The sequence below is a fragment of the Saccostrea echinata genome, unplaced genomic scaffold, assembly GCF_033153115.1.
Source record: "Saccostrea echinata isolate AGI-Se365-2 ecotype Australia unplaced genomic scaffold, CSIRO_AGI_Sech_v1 ptg000025l, whole genome shotgun sequence".
Lineage (NCBI taxonomy): Eukaryota > Metazoa > Mollusca > Bivalvia > Ostreida > Ostreidae > Saccostrea > Saccostrea echinata.
In genome coordinates this window covers 18,457,289-18,474,167 of record NW_026889774.1, presented here as the reverse complement: position 1 = coordinate 18,474,167, position 16,879 = coordinate 18,457,289, and the positions used below count along the sequence as shown (strand labels likewise).

Below are 16,879 nucleotides of genomic sequence, written 5' to 3'. Positions count from 1 at the left end.
AAATTTTGGATAAAAAAATCAAACATGTATTTAAAGTTTAGTCAAATCATATTTTTATACATATTCAGACGCTTTTGTTAATGATGAAAGGGACTCTTAGTCACATGACTAGAAAATGGCGACGTTAGACATCAAATTGAAAAAAGCCAATAAGGTGTATCAAGAAGGGGTAGGTATATCTCTTCTTCATCTCTAGTTATATTGAATATCATGTCTTCTCAATGCAAGTTTGTTTCAGGTGCAAGTCTGTAATACTTCAATAAGGTTTGCACAACAGGTTTATTACACCCACTACAAGGGGGCCTGACTTATGCAGGTATACTAGGTATGGACACAGGAAACAAAACCAAGTAGAGCTTTTAAAAAAGCTTACCGTCTTTAGCAACAACCTTAAACAGTGTACTGATCTAAACCTATCGGGCCGTATAATTCTTGAAAATTTCTCGGCTTTGTATTTCTTCATTTATAGTTTTATCTCAGTCTAACTTTTACAATAGGAATTAATAGTGGAAAAGTAAGACTGAGATCAAAAGTGAGCTCGTCTAAGTTTTATGGCCCTGGAGCCAGATGCTCGACTGTCTCTGTAAACTTCAACTCTGCTGTCGAGATTATTCGGCAAATCTTGGCTGATTCCGTGACCTTTGTGATATGTAGATGAGGAATGCATCGGCTGAGGTTTGCCGAGTGCTGCCTATAAGATTAGAAAGACAGTGCAAAACAAAGAGAAAAAAGAATACACACAAGCTGTAAAGCTTGCATGCAATAAAGATCAATTCTGTTTACAATGAAAATATAGAAACGTATGTTTTTTGGTAATTGCTATAAAAAAACTAGCATGTTATTTCATAGTCTCGTTCAACCAGATTTCGAATTAATTACTGCCAATTTCCATTGTTCGTTTTGTCATATTTTTTTACGAAAGAAAATCTTGAAAAATTGTTAAGTTGTACGAAAATTACATCATCAGAAAATTATCTCCCTTGCCTTGAACAGCATTTCAACCAATGACAAGGGGTCTCCGTAGTTAGAATAATATAACAGTGTCTCAGGACAGACCCTCACCACCGGGTCTGTAGGATATTTATCATTTTAACAATTAGAGCATTCAACCTAGGGTCTCCACTTCAGAGGAGTTTTTTTCAACATTTATAGCACGGCATTACCATTGGAATTATGCAAGGAGCAGATAAGTGAAAGGATATTATACACACCTCTTCTGTTCATACCCAATTATAATGTTTTATTTGTCCTAAATCCACAATTGTTTAAATAGATTTCTACACAAATGCATGCTAAATTTTTCATTTAGGAGCTTGTAAAGGGTGCAATATGTATAGATGCTGGAAAAAGTGAAGTAGCCCATCAAGGCATCACTTTGATGATGGAAGGTTCAGTGAATCTGCAACTCAGTGCAAAGAGTGTTGGTCTGTTTGAAGCATTCTACAGTTCATTGAAGGTTTGAATCTGAATAAATACAATTCACATGATTCATTTATTTCAAGTACATGTAAATAGAACATTGTCCTCACCAGGCTTGGTACTACTGCTCTTTCATCTGGGAGGCAAACAAAAGCATAAATATAGTATTAAACTAATCATGCCAATTGACAGACTTTTCACCTTGATCTTTTCTAAACTGATGCAGCTCTTGCAGTAACTGGTATGAACCATTACTAAAAAGCCCATACTGTTTTATTAATCACACATAGGTTACTATACCTCTCCAATATTTCACTAAATGGGACTAATTTTCTCTTTGAATTCATAATAAAAGTACATGTATATTTTGGTGACATTTTTTTTTACAGCCAATGCAGTTGATTAATTATTCTTTGGACATTGCAAAGCCAGGAAAATTGCCCGGTGGAAGAACTGAAATTCCATTTGAAATTCCATTAAAACCAAAAGGAAATAAAGAACTATATGAAACTTACCATGGAGTTTTTGTCAATATACAGGTATGTCGGTATACATCTAAAGTTAAGAATCTTCATTTGTACAAAGGTGAAAAGCATTTGTATTTCAAAACTTTAAAGCATGATTTATTTTCATGTGATGATTGCATTGCATTCATTCACAAGACACCAGTTTCGCTATCAGTTATATGATCATTAGCTAGACAGCAAGAGTATTGTTCCATTATTACTATTGACAAGGCCTTTATTGTCTATAGGGTTAAATTATGAAATATTGATTCATGTTGTTTTAAAAATTTCAGTATTCATTAAAAGCAGAAATGAAGAGACCTCTTCTTGCGAAGGATTTACAGAAATCCTGTGAATTTATTGTAGAATACTCAGAGAAAAACAAAAAGGTTGGTTTAGAATTAGTCCTCACATTACTATTACAGGCCATATACAGTTGAACTCAGGTATCTGGAACACAGATATCTCAAATACCATAGATATGTCAAAGGAAGTCCCAAGCACTTTTTCTTCAAGTATTTTACTCTAAATATCTTGAACCCTTGGATATCTCGAATTTTTTTTTCTCCGTCCCATCAAGTTTGAGATAAATAGGTTTGACTGTACAATTCACCTGGATCTTTCTACCAGTATTGATTAGTGCTTTACATATTTGTTTGGTTTTCACTGTCAAGTAATGTCTGGGTGAAATCTTTGTACAGTATGAATCACTAAACCTGTTTGATTGCCATTTACCTTATTTTGAAATTCACATTCGGATTATACATGTACCTACAAGTTTTTATGCACAGTATGAAACTACATTATGAAGCCTAGGATCATTAAACTTTGTCAGTTGATGTATCTTTAGGCATGTTACATACTGGATCTAAATTAATTTATGATAAGCCCTGTTTTCCTGTTGAGCATATCAGTTGCCTTTGTGGTGGTATTATTTCCAGTAAATATAATTTTTAAATATTTTTTATGATATACATTTAGAAATTGGTAGTAAAATGATCAAATGACATAAAACACTACTGCCATCTTGCATTGTTCTTAAAATCTTTCTAGTTTAAAACGCATTGACTGTCTACAATAATGTTAAATTCATAAATTTTTGTTATTATACACATTATGTTGCACCAATGACCAATTCTAAGTATATATGTTTATTTATGAACAGGATGGACAGGAGAAAGCCAAATCAACACCAAAACCTGTACAGTTCACAATCTCACCAGAGACGCTGACAAATGTTAAAGAAGTAAGCTTGCCAGAGTGTGCTAGTTTTTTTTCTTCATTACCTCTTGTATTTATTTGGTAATAATATATGTATTTCCCACTTACTGACACTTTATAATCTGTAGGAGTCAAATATTTCAAATTACTAATTAAAACAAATTCATCATATCAGCATAAAAGTTAACATAAACAGGAGCATTATAATAATTATATTTTAATTACTCTTGTCATTTCAAACAGACCTTCAGTGTATGCCACTGAGTAATTCTCCTATTGTGATCAACATACAAAATTACAAATATCTTAAGTGGGACAGAGAGCTTTGAATATTGTTTGTAATCATCCATTCTTCATGAAAATGCTCAGTATCGTATTACCTGCTATTTCATGTCTTGTACTTTATTTATCCGAAACCTCTGCATGTAGAAGAAATAAAATTAAAAATACAGACAACAGAGTAAAATCCCAGGATTTTTAAGAAATATTTTGGTACTTGATATTTTGATCCACAGCTTGTCAACCTTACCTTTTTTAGATATTAATATATGGACTACCCTTAGTCATAATGGATTTGTAGAAAATCAAATGGAAATGTTATCTAATTTTATAATTAACTTCTTATATTTACATTTGCAAATATTTTTCTTAGATGAACATAATGAAGAGAAAATATGTTCAATTCTGTATGAACTTATTAGAGAGTTAGAGGTCAAAGTGCATAGCGTGACCCATTCACACGGCGAGATGATTTTGCCTACATACATGTATTTCTGTGACAGTGAAACTGGTTTTGGAACTTCTAACTTCATAGAGATGAAAAAGATAAAAATAATTAATACAGATGGATATTTTTTCAATCAACAGATGTCCATTAGATCTTCCTTCGTAGTGAAGAATGTTTTGAATAATATTATTAGCCTAATATCGCGCTTTCCTTTTTTTAACCCAAAATTCCTTTGAAGGTATGTAAACTTAAATAGACCATATCACTTTTGACTTCACATATGTAAAGAACACATAAAATAGTAAGATTATTCTCAGTACCGATTATTGTTCTATCATTATAAACAGAGATTTCCTGAACTACCTATATTGCTAAACATCAATGTAAATATTCAAATGTTGGAGCTAGGCAAACTTTCCAGACCAATTAACTTCTAGGTCACTGTGTGTCACAACATAGTGATACGACGGGCCATTTGCGTAATATTTTATTCTAATTGATCGCCTCAAATGTAAATATAACAAATAAACAACAATGTTTAAAAGTTCACTGGGAAATGAACTTGGATTGGTCACATTATCAAATCCTGTGAAGCCCGAAGGACTTTTTAACATTGTTTATTTCTTGAGTGAAAAAAATTATGAAGGATATAACTTCTTACAAACTACTACTCTAAACTTCAGAAACAGAATGTGCCAAAGTTCAAGGTCAAAGGAAAGTTAGAGTCAGCTGTGATGTGCATCACTAAGCCACTTAGAGGAGAGGTAAGTCCAAGGTCATCATTAAGCCACCCAGAGGAGAGGTAATTCCAAGGTAGGTCATAAATAATCCACCCAAAGGAGAGATAAGGCAAAGATCAACAATAAGCCACCCAGAGGAGAGGTACATTCAAGGTCATCACTAAGCCACTAAGAAGAGAGGTAAGTCCAAGGTCATCACCAAACCTTTTAGAGGAGAGATAAACTGACAGTCATCACTAATCCATCCAGAGGAGAGACATCAATAAGCAACTTTGAAGAGAGGTAAGTTCAAGGTTATTAATTAGCCACCCAAAGGAGAGGAAAATCCAAGGTCATCACTAAGCCACTTAGAGGAGAGGTAAGTCAAAGTCCTCAATAAGGCAATCATAGGAGAGGTAAGTCCAAGGTCTTTAATAAGCCACCCAGAGGAGAGATAAAACCAAGGTCTTAAATAAGCCACCCCAAGGAGAGGTTAGTCAAAGGTTATCACTAAGACACTAAGAGGAGAGGTATGTCCAAGGTCATCACTAAGAGGAGAGGTAAGTCCAAGGTCATCAATAAGCCACCACCCAGAGGAGAGGTAAGTCCAAGGTCATTACTAAGTCACTTTGAGGAGAGGTAAGTAGATAATTATCACTAAGCCACTCAGAGGAGAGGGTAAGTCAAATGTCATCATTTAACCACTTAAAGGAGAGGTAATTCAAAGATCATCATTAAGCCACTTAGAGAAGAGGTAAGTCTAAGGTAATCAATAAGCTACCCAGAGCCCAGAGGAGAGGTAAGTTCAAGTTCATCACTAAGCCACTCATGGGAGAGGTTAAGTCCAAGGTCAATACTAAGCAACTCAGAGGTGAGATGAGGCCATGGTCATCACTGAGCTACCAAGAAGAGAGGTTAATCTAAGGTCATCACAAAGCCAATCAGAGGAGAGGTAAGTCCAAGATTATCACTAAGGCATCAGAGGAGAGGTAAGTTCAAGGTTATCACAAAGCCACTCAGAGGAAAGGTTATTTCAAAGTCATTACAAAGCCACTCAGAGGAAAGATAACTCGAAGGTCATCAAATTTTTTTTTTTTTTTTTTTTTTTTTGCATGTAACCAGAAACACAAATTTTTTTATTTGGCCCTACGTAGTGTAGTAGCTAGGCTAGGATTTCGTTCCTCTATGTAGAACTACATAGTCACTATGATCTTGAATGCACCATTGGATACATTAAGGTAACAACAATGATTTTTCATCAGAGAGATGTTGATTGTTGATGTCTCTGCATAAGAATTACTTGTGCTGTAAAAAAACAGTATCAACAACCTATTGAGCACAAAATTTCATGGGCATTGTGTCTTTAGATGTTCAAGTAGTGATAATCATATCAACATATCCTTCGGCCTACCTGATAAGTGAGTGGCTATGTATTATATTTTATTCAATATTTAGAAGCATAAAAGAAGTGAATAAGAATTGATATTGAAATTTTGATTTATTTTTGATTTGCAGCTAACAGTTGAACATTGTGACACACAAATCAAATCAATAGAAATTCAGCTGGTACGAGTGGAAACCTGTGGATGTGCTGAGGGGTATGCCAAAGATGGTATGTTTTCTTGCACAAGCCTAAATATATGATATGTATAGTATATAAATGATCATTGTAAGAAGAGACCAATAGGCCACAATGCTCACCTTTATCATCTTGGTTCTGCTATTTAGAGAAGGCTGTTTGTATTAAATTAGTTATTATTAAATGATCAGGACTTTTGATGCTCTCTGATTGATCCAGACTCTTTTCTGAGGTGTACCTCTGAGTGAGTTGATCAGTCCACCTCCAAGTGAAGTTCTGGGAGGTTTATTTGGGTTTTCTCTCTTGACAAATCATAGATTTACTTACATTTTCATCAACCAGTCAAATTGTGCATTTTGAAGCATGTGTTGTTGTAAACGTGAAAACAGCAGATACCAGTATCAAAAAGACTAAGCTCCTTTATTTGAATATGGTTGAATATTTATAGTTTAATGATAATAACACTTTTAAGACAGTTGTTAAACTGTTGAAATATAAATATATATATTGTTACACATCACATTATATTAGGAGTGTTTATATTTTTTTGAAGTAAGAATTATCGTGTGAAAAATGTTGCAAAATTCCTGATCATTTAATAAAACTGTTGTTGACTTTTGTTTTGGTCAACTCATGACTATACAGAGCTGGTCAGGTGTTAGTTAACCTCGGTCTTTGTCGACCAATACCTGGCCAGGTCCATATAGTCATAAGTAGACCTCTTCCAAGTCATTAATTGTATATTATTATATGATTGGATAATCCCTAGCTTTCTCATTGGCTGAGATTCAACATTGTAGAAAAAATACATTATTCACATGCACATGACTTCCATGCTAATGAACAAATAAGAATACATGCATGCCCAACCCTATCTTCAGTATTTCTTTATTCCATCCCCTTTATTTGAACAAATCTGAATCCCCTTCTTTGAAGGATCCTTGATTAAAATTGGCCAAATGGTTCTGTAGAAGTTTAAAATGTGAAAAAGTTTGAGATATTTTCAAATAAACAGACAGGCCTGGTGGACAACAAACTTTGAACAGAAAAGCTCACTTGAGCCTTAGATTTAATAGAGCTAAAAAAAAAAGAGCAGAGACGCCAGGTTAAATCATAATTATATGGCATGCTTAAAAGTGTGTTACATTTGAAAATGTCAAACTGAGAAATGTTCTTTTCATACAGCCACAGAGATCCAGAATATACAGATAGCTGATGGAGACGTATGCCGTGGTATCTCTATTCCTATATGGATGATTTTTCCTCGACTTTTTACCTGCCCAACACTTTCAACAAATAATTTTAAAGTTGGTAAGTATATTGTTTGTACTCTTGGCAGGTAAAAATAAATTAAATTTAATTAATGAATCAATTGAAGTCATAATTGTAGTACATATCTGTACTTGTACATGATTGTGTACAACACGTTTCAATTTCTTTTCAGACTTTGAAATCAACATAGTTATTGTGTTTCAAGACAACCATTTGGTGACTGAAAACTTTCCTATCAAGCTGACCAGGTTTTAGTGAAGTTTATGGATTCCATTGTTATAAAAAAAAGTCAACACAACTCTGGACATTTACTGAATTTACTTTCAGAAAGGAAGATTTATTTTAATTTTGCAAATTAAAATACTTTAAAATTTTGACCTCGCCAAAATCACTGAACAGTATCACAAAAACTTGCCAGTCACCTGCATCATTCAGTGATAAAGATTCATTTTTTAGCTCACCGGAGTCAAAGGCTGGAGTGAATCTGCATAATACCACTTTAAGAACTTATTACACGATATTTGCTGTATCCACTGCAGGTTATCTATCACAATTACTTGTCATGATGTTGCTAACACATACATGTACTGTAGTAACATTTATTAAAATTCATTTGGCTCAGGTTGGGGTGACACTAATTGACTAGGGCAAGTGTTAAGGCCTGTAGGCCTATAGTACTCCCTTATCATGAATTCAGAACACTTTCTTGTAAAGCTTGTTTTCATATAATAGCACTTCTTGAAAGTTTTTAACATATACAGATGAGTGTAAAGATTATACATGTATTATGTAACAAGTGCAATATTTATTTTACTTATTAAAAAGTAATGATTACTTTTTAGATGTGTTCATGGTATCGTTTGTGTTGCAGCTACTTCTATGTATGTATGCACAAGTTTCAGCATTTCTATTTGCAATTTTTGTGTAAAAATTTTATTTTATGAAGGCCAACTAAATCACACAGTTTGTCCTGTAGTCATAATTTTGTAGTGAAAAAGAATTGTTCATTACATACAGTTGCTTGTGAAGCCTTGGCCCTATGTCAGGGTCATTTGAACAAGGTCAAGAACAAAAATTTATAGTTTTGTCCAGGCTATCAACATTTTACATATGTACATGTATTTTAAATACAGGAACTACATGTAGAAGGTTCCATTTGACCAGGATTTCTTTTGTTCCCACACCAATGTCATTTGGGATAAAAACATGCAGTTGATATGGCAAAAGTATGTACACTGTGGTACAATTGAAGAAAACTTAACATCTATCGGCCATGCATAGACTGAAATTAACAACATACAGAATTTTTTTAAAATTTATTTAAATAACAGAGATATATCAATGTTCACACAATCATATATGACTGACAACCAACTGGTAAGCTGTTCAATGTATGTGTGCAAGACTTGCACAACAATAAAATATAATGTCATCAAATCATTTTCATTCAAAAGCAGTCAAATTTGTATTAAATGCCACATAGGCAAAGATTAACAAAGACTCATAAATGTAGGTCTTGTAATATTTTTTTTTTTTTTTTGGTGGAAAATCCTAAATCATGCAATTCTTGCAAACTTTTGCTTCAAATTTGTAAATATTTCTCGGATAAAATTTTATCAACAGCTTCTGGAAAGTCTTTGACAGTCAGGTATGGTTTTGGATAAATCTTTTCTTCATCATTAGGTCTGTATTTACCTTGGGGAAAAATGATGTAAAATTTTAGCACTCTTGACTTTTTCTATGAAATTTCTTCAAAATCAAAACATCTTTAAAAAAAAAAAAAAAAGGTATCATACATACTGCAAAATTTATGTTAATTTTCCTATCTTTATAATCTATTGTTAACTTGAAGATCAAATTATAATATAATGTACCTGTCTGCACAAGGATACCCAGCATTCCACATTTCTGTGCACCATTAATATCGTCTCTAACATCCTACAAATATGACACCAAAGTTTCACAAATTGAGCTAAACATTGATCTACAGTGGATAAACTTGGTTTATCAAATTTATAGTTTACGAAGCATATAACTTATGCTACAGTTAACAATTTTTTAAAAAAAGTTTTCATCTGTAAAACTATATTTAAGAGTTGTAAATTATAGTTTACAAATGCTAATTGCAAATTATTGTTTTCATTGAGTGTTACATAATGTGGAATCATTAAAATTCGTGGGGGTCAATTTTCCTGGATGACTTAAATTTTACAGGTTCAAGGGAATGTAATTTTGTGTATTCTCATATACAAATAAGGGAATTATTACTTTGTAACCCTAGTTAATTATTTCATAGAGGATGTAAATTCATGGATGAGAGGTACCCACGAAAACTGAGCCACCACTAAATCTTATGATTCCACAATATAGTTTACACTTGAGAAACATAAATCAAGGTGTAAACTATGGTTTTCAGATGTTAAATATAGATAAACATCATTGACTATAGTTTATTTGCTTCATAAACTATACATCTATTTTACATGTGTATGCGTAAAACTATATCTAGCTCATTTTGATGAATTTGGCAGGCCATGTACAAAGTACATTATGGAGAGATATGATTTCATGTAAACATATATGTATAAATAGACACAATTTATTTTTGAACAGTTGGCCACCATGCATACTTGGATCCACTGTCTTTACATGTACAGATATATTTGAGGATACTGACTGCATATTACTTAGACATCATGGTCAAGACAACAAGTTTATCAAGGTCATTTGGAATTACAATAGTTTCATGACTTTTTAACCAAGAATTACAAATAGAGTTTGATGGCCAGTTTTAATGTTAATAGAGATGATTGATTTTTTAAAAATATAGATGTATGATTTTCTAAATATGCAGTAAACTTTACATCTCCAATCATGATGCATTCCTCTGGCTGGCAATTAAACTCTTCTACTGCAGACAAGAAGAAAGTTTTTTCTGGTTTTCCAACAACCTCAGCTTTACAATCTGCTGCATATTCTAATCCAGTTACAAATGGCCCTGATGAAAATAAAAATCATGTCTACAAAAGGTCGATTTTGATTTGCTTTGTTTGTTCTGTTGCTGCTGCTCTCAGCTTCTGTAAAATTCTTTCAGAATGCTACTTTTCCTACAGTTTTGGTTGAATTTAAATTAGACTTGGTACATAAGAAGACTATACTAAGATACACAATTTATATATTGAATTTTGGATTTTGACAATCGGTATTGCTTTAGTGAAAAAAGAAAATTTTGTGAAATTCTATTGCAATAACACTCCCCCAACAGTTTTGACCTGATTTCAGTAAGAATTGATACACAAGTAGACAAAATTCTCTCCCTCCCTTTTTTGATTATGATGAATGGTGTTGCTAGTAATTCTCTTGAACTTCTACTCCTCCTACAGTTTCAGTCTATTTTCAGTAAGACTTTGTACACAAGTAGACTATACTTCAATAAATAATTTATGTTTTGATTTTAGTTTTGACAATTGATGTTGCCATGGTTACTTAAAAATATTTCTGTGAAATGCTTTCAAACCATATTACTCTTTCTACAGTTTTGGTCTGATTTCAGTAAGACTTGGTACATAATTAAGCAGACTATATTAAAACACATCTTTCTTTGTTATAAGTGCACACTAGTAGAGCTACAGTCTCATCAGAGATCTCTGGTTTGTGATATTTTTAGTAAACTTTAAAAAAAATGAAAAGTATCTTCCTCTTTGAAGGAATCTCTAAATTTTGATAAAAAACAAAACAAAACAAAACAAAATTAAAATGTATTAATATATTCTCTAAGTGTCTGTTTCTAAGTTTGGAATTAAAAAAACAGCTCAGTTAAAAGTGTAAATAAACTAAAATTGAATTGTCTCTCTCATGTTACATATACATGTACCTGGTCCTAGGCACAATCCTGAGGCTGTTTTATAATATCTGGCTTTATGTATGGCTATCAGTGAAGCTCCATTTATCAACAACCTAAAAAAAAAGGTTCTATGTGCCAAAGAGCTTATCCAGTTCAGTGATTTTACAGATAAAAACATGTAATAGATGATATAACACCCCATATTGACCATAAATGTCCCCTTGGTACATAAATACAATGCAATTCAATATAAACTATATGATACATAATGATGCTTATATAAATAAATTTAATGAAATACTGCTGTACCATTTATGAGGAAATCTACACTACACAAAAGATGATTGTTGAATTTATATCAATTTGTAAAGTTGTAAATTTTTAAGTGTATGTTACACAAACTTTGCTTTATTAAAGTGCATTCAGCTCAAAACTTTCATATATAAGCTTTTAATCTATTTTGAAAATTCAATTTACATCATCAATTAACATAATTTAGAAATAATGGCAGAAAAGGAAACAAACCAAAATGCTTGATTAAGGTTTCTGTACTCAAATGTTTCTGGAGCTAGTCCAACCACAACTGCATTTGGAGACATGGTTTCAATTCCTACAAAGCAAGTCACATATCATTGAGAGTCATTTGCTACATTACTACATTAAGGAGGTTGGATCCTGTTATCAAAAGTATTGAGAATTTTTTATTAAGGATATTTTTAGAATCTACACACATAGCTTAATTAAAAAAATCAAAACAAAAAATGGGGGTCAATGTGCTTCTTTTGGTGCTACAGAGCATAAAATATGACCTTTTTGCACTGTAATAACACAAAAATCAATTTTTCAAAGTTTTTCCTCTAATATTTTTTATCCAAATAAATTATTGGAACAAACAAAGTCTTTTCATCTTGAATAGTCACATTAAAATATGTGACTGAAAAAGTTTCAAATTACTTCGCATAGTCAATTTTTTTACCTTTATGCACTCAAAAAATATCATTTTTCTGGCATTAAAAATTTAACAAGCAATAAAATCATTTGAAAGTAATGACATGTTTCTGAATTTAAGCAGAATGGTTAAAATTATCTTATATATTCAGAAAAGAAAATTAAAAGTGGTTGTCTGTAATGCAAATTTTTAGATAATACATGTACTAACATATGTTAATTTTAAGCTTAAATTGGGTTATTTTTTTTCCCAGGACTTTTACAATATATGTCAAATATGATGATAAAATTCATGACAGTTAATTTAATGTATAATTTAAGACCAGCATAAAACATTTCTCTGCACAAAATAACTGTGTGCAGCCTGCATGTAAAATTAGGAATCATGCAAACTTAAAAATACTGCATATACATGTACTTCAAAAAAGAAAAATTGATCATTTTCTTCTGGAAAAAAAAACCCTCCGCCACAAAATATAGTTCCCCACGTAATGCTTTCAGTATGGAATTTAATCATGGGGGTTTAATTGAATATAGTTTAATTAGCATTGTAGAAGCCAAATCTATTGTAAGACCTAACACAATATGCAGAATTTTTTAAATAGAGGTCAAGACAAAAATCTGCTCACAAGCTCAGGAACAAACCTCTTTAATTAACTTTGGTTTTTAGCAGATGAATCTCAGACAAAGAAAACTAAAATGTATGTCTGAATTATAGTTAGTATAAATTTTCATCCACAGACCTACTTCTTTACTTCAAGACATAATTAAAGCTCATTGCTTTAGAGGATTTTTTTTACATGAGGTTCAAGGCCCTTAATGGTCACCTGAGTACAACACAACCCTGTAAAGCATCTCATAGAAGGGCAAATTGATAATTATGCAGTAAGTAGAGAATAATACAACCCTTTTCAATATCACAACCTGTATCAGCTTGAGAAACCAAGATCAGCTCGAAGGATGGAGAATGGATATCGGGGTGTGAATTAGAAAAGGGTATGTTAATATATTTATTACTTACTTAGTAATCCATAATGCATGGGTGCTGATACAGCTCTGTTTAATTAGGTATATTATTACTAGTACTGGGATATGTAATAAACCAAAATAAATACAGAGGATGAAACATGAGAATTTAGGGCAATCAAGGATCAACAAAATAGTTGGTATGTGGTACATGTAATCTGCAGCATCTCTGATTAGTTTTCTTGCCTGCACATGCCAGTACAATCTAAACTCACATTTGTAACTAAACCCAACTTGAAAAAAACACAACAGTGCTTTAACATGAAACTAAATTGCACATAGAATGAACCGAGTGCATTTCCACTCAATTGGCCTCTCATGGTTTATAAATAATATTTGCATAACAATATGCTAAAGAGATTGTCTCATTTTTATTTATTTATTATCAAAAAGTCTTCCTGACCATGCTGACCATTAAACAAGGCTCATGGGCTACAATGCTCACCTGAGTCACCATGGCTCTTCTGTTCTTCATCAGCAGATTTTTTCCCTATATATTGCTATGTAAACTTAGATCACATATTTTGGCCCCACCCTACGCCAAGGGGTCATGTTTTGAACAAACTTGCTACACTACCTGAAAATGCTTCCATATATACATGTACTTGCAAATTACAAATCATAACTTTGTTGTTCACAGGAAGATTTTTAAACTCCTATGTAAAACTTCGATCCTTCACTGTGGTCCCCCCCTACCCCTGGGTGTCATGATTTGAACAAACTTAAATATACACTATCTACCAGAGGATTCTTCCATTTAAATATGACTATAATCATGGCCTTGCTATTCCTGGGAAGATTTTTCCATATATTCCTGTGTAAAACTTTGGTCCTCGATTGTGATCCCACCTCCCACCCTACCCCCAGGGTTCATGACTTGAACAAACTTGAATCTGCACTACCTGAGGATGCTTCCATATAAATATGACTTATCACAGCTTTATTGTTCTTGAGAAGAAAGATTTTGAAAGATTCTTCCTATACATTACCATGAAAAACTTTGATCTCCAATTGTGGCACCACCCTACCCCGGGGGTCATGATTTGAACAAACTTGAATCTACACTACCTGATGATAAATAGGAATAATCATGGCTTTGCTGTTCTTGAGAAATAGATTTTTAAAAGATTTATCCTCTATGTTCCTATGTAAAACTTTGATCACCCACAGTGGCCCCACCTTACCCATGGGGGTCATGATTTGAACAAATTTGTTATTTTTTGGTTCTTGAGATTAAGTTGAAAATGTTCAAAAGTTTATGCATGATGCATGGCAATGGACAAAAACTGATAGCAATAGTCACCTGAGTCACTCAGGTGACCTAAAAAAAATATAGTCAGTGAAAAAAAACCTACTGTGCCCTCACTGCCACCCTGAAGTAAATTATTAGGTAAATTGATAAAATCTTCATATGGATAAAATCATAAATGCACATCTATTTTACAAAAAAAAGTTTTACCATTTTTGAAAAGTAAGATTCTGTCTATATATATTATTTCTGAATAACACTTTAAACTTGTTTTATTAGCCTCACTTTCCCTTCAGGGTTAAACTCATATACATATAAATTTAAGGTATTAATTGAGAGGTGATCATTGAGAATATTACGGTAAAGGGTCTTTAAAAAACACAGATAAACTCTGGAAAGATGCAGAATGGGGCTTCCACAAATTATTGTGTGGCTGCAATCAACAACACAAGTTAACTAATATATTTTTTGCAGCTATACTCTGATTACCTTCAAATTCCTCTAAAGCTCTATCGTCTACAAGCAGGAGAGGCCGTAGTGATTTTTTCTTTATCAATTTAACTGCAGCAGTTAAGGAGGTGAAGATTTCTGAGGATTCGATACTGAAGCCAATTCTTTTCAACCTCTCTAAAAGCAGCTTCTGTGATTCTTTTGTTGTGTTTGTTACAAACTTGATGTTTAAATTTGATTTCCTCAACCTGTTCAAATAAGAAAAAAAAAACTAAATTCATGCATTTATTTAATCAAAGTCAGAACCTACTGATAGTGTTATTGTCAGAAAGTGAAATGATCTTTTGTTGTGAAAAAGAAATATTGGTATAGTGCTAATTCTGAAAATGTACTTGTATGGAAGTATACGAAATATCTGCAAAAGTAAGTGGGGAGATACATCATTTGAGAGGTGTAGACTGAATTTAATGACATCTTATTTTTGCAAGATTGTCAATTGGTATTTATAATTTATATGTGAGATATAATTTTCACAATATTTTGTTCCATATAATCTTTACTTATACATATAAATGCGTGGTCTCTCGTAATTACACAGAAATAAAGTTCTCGTGAATAAAAAAGTTACTTACCACAAAGATGTTTAAATAGAGAAATCAATAAATAATAATTGTCAATGAAGCACATGCAGTGCATGCTTATATAATAGTGTTTCTTAATTAGTTTGCCAAAGTTCTGTAAAGAAAATACTTGCAGTAAAACATAGCAAAGTCCTTGGGATCTGTAAATTTATTTCACTATACAGGGTTGTCTCTAAGACCCGGGGGCCGGGGAATTTCCCTGCCTATAATGATGTAATTCGGTATTCCTCTTAAACTCCCCAATAAGGGAGGAACCCAGTTACCCTTCTACTTTTTAAATGTCCCCTTCTATTTCAATTCTTAGGGACAACCCTGCTATATCCGTAATTCATTATATCCATATTAGGAATTGTTATTCAATAAAATATATATATTATTACAGCGAATTTGCAAAATACATTTTCCTTCAAGTATAGTATACTTCTGAATATGTTCAGGGAAGTATTAAACACAAAACTTACGTTGGGGTATAAAAGTTTTTAGATTAATTAAATTTTAGATACAAATACTTAAGAAAAATAATGTCAGTTCAACATTTCAAATTTTGAGACCTTAAAACTTTGCTATAAAAGATATAAATTTCATTATTTTTAACCTCTAGGGGATGCAAAATCAGTTTGCAATATTAGTAAATTGACCATATCAGGGTTCATTATATGGTAAGTGTAAAATTTTACAAAGAATTGTAAAGAATTTCGACGGGAATTTTTAAAAAAAAAATTGCTATACATGTATTCATAAATTCACTACGTGCACATTCATCCTAAACAAGTTTTACTGTAACAATGCTGTTGATCAAAAGAGAAAGATGATGCAAAATTAAATGTCTGTAGCATCTTTCATCAAATGGTTGATTTAACTGAATTTTTTAACTAATTTAAAAAGATTGCATCTGTAATAAAAATTAACTGACCCTAATTTTTTGGGTGGTATGCAAGGACTAACCCTAATCTCTCTGGTCAGTGCAAGACTAACCCTTACCAGTCAAACAATGTGCAAGGACTAACTCTTATATCTCTGGTCAGTGTAAAACTAACATTGATCTGTCAAATTATATGTTAGGACTAACCCATATCTCTATGATGGATGCAAGACTAACCCTAATCAGTTATTATAATAGTGTATGAGGACCAACTCTAATCAGTTACTTTAATAGTGTGCGAGGACCAACTCTAATCAGTTATTACAATAGTGTGTGAGGACCAACTCTAATCAGTTATTTAAATAGTGTGTGAGGACCAACTCTAATCAGTTATTTTAATAGTGTGCGAGGACCAA

At 32.4% G+C, this 16,879-nt stretch overlaps 2 protein-coding genes across 3 annotated transcripts in view; one reads left to right on the top strand and one right to left on the bottom strand.

Annotated features, from left to right (window-relative positions):
* The first annotated feature begins 95 nt into the window (after positions 1-95).
* Positions 96-8,282, top strand: LOC133192674 (vacuolar protein sorting-associated protein 26C-like). The gene is made up of 9 exons (XM_061328665.1): positions 96-169; positions 1,310-1,456; positions 1,809-1,958; positions 2,219-2,314; positions 3,091-3,171; positions 4,557-4,637; positions 6,108-6,204; positions 7,357-7,482; positions 7,616-8,282. Exons 1-9 carry the CDS (start codon positions 116-118, stop codon positions 7,696-7,698), a joined length of 915 nt encoding a protein of 304 aa, XP_061184649.1. The 5' UTR covers positions 96-115; the 3' UTR covers positions 7,699-8,282.
* Positions 8,283-8,744: 462 nt separating this feature from the next.
* Positions 8,745-16,879, bottom strand: part of LOC133192076 (haloacid dehalogenase-like hydrolase domain-containing protein 2) — a 9,789-nt gene continuing 1,654 nt past the window's right edge. Inside the window, exons 2-7 of one of the 2 annotated variants that reach the window (XM_061327925.1) lie at positions 15,000-15,208; positions 11,813-11,897; positions 11,318-11,400; positions 10,308-10,441; positions 9,318-9,381; positions 8,745-9,138 (exon numbers count right to left, since the gene is read on the bottom strand). In XM_061327925.1, the coding sequence (XP_061183909.1) occupies positions 9,026-9,138; positions 9,318-9,381; positions 10,308-10,441; positions 11,318-11,400; positions 11,813-11,897; positions 15,000-15,208 (688 nt within the window). In that variant the 3' untranslated portion in view covers positions 8,745-9,025. Of the gene's footprint in view, positions 9,210-9,317; positions 9,382-10,307; positions 10,442-11,317; positions 11,401-11,812; positions 11,898-14,999; positions 15,209-16,879 lie in introns of both variants that reach the window. The other variant, XM_061327926.1, reaches the window with a different exon arrangement.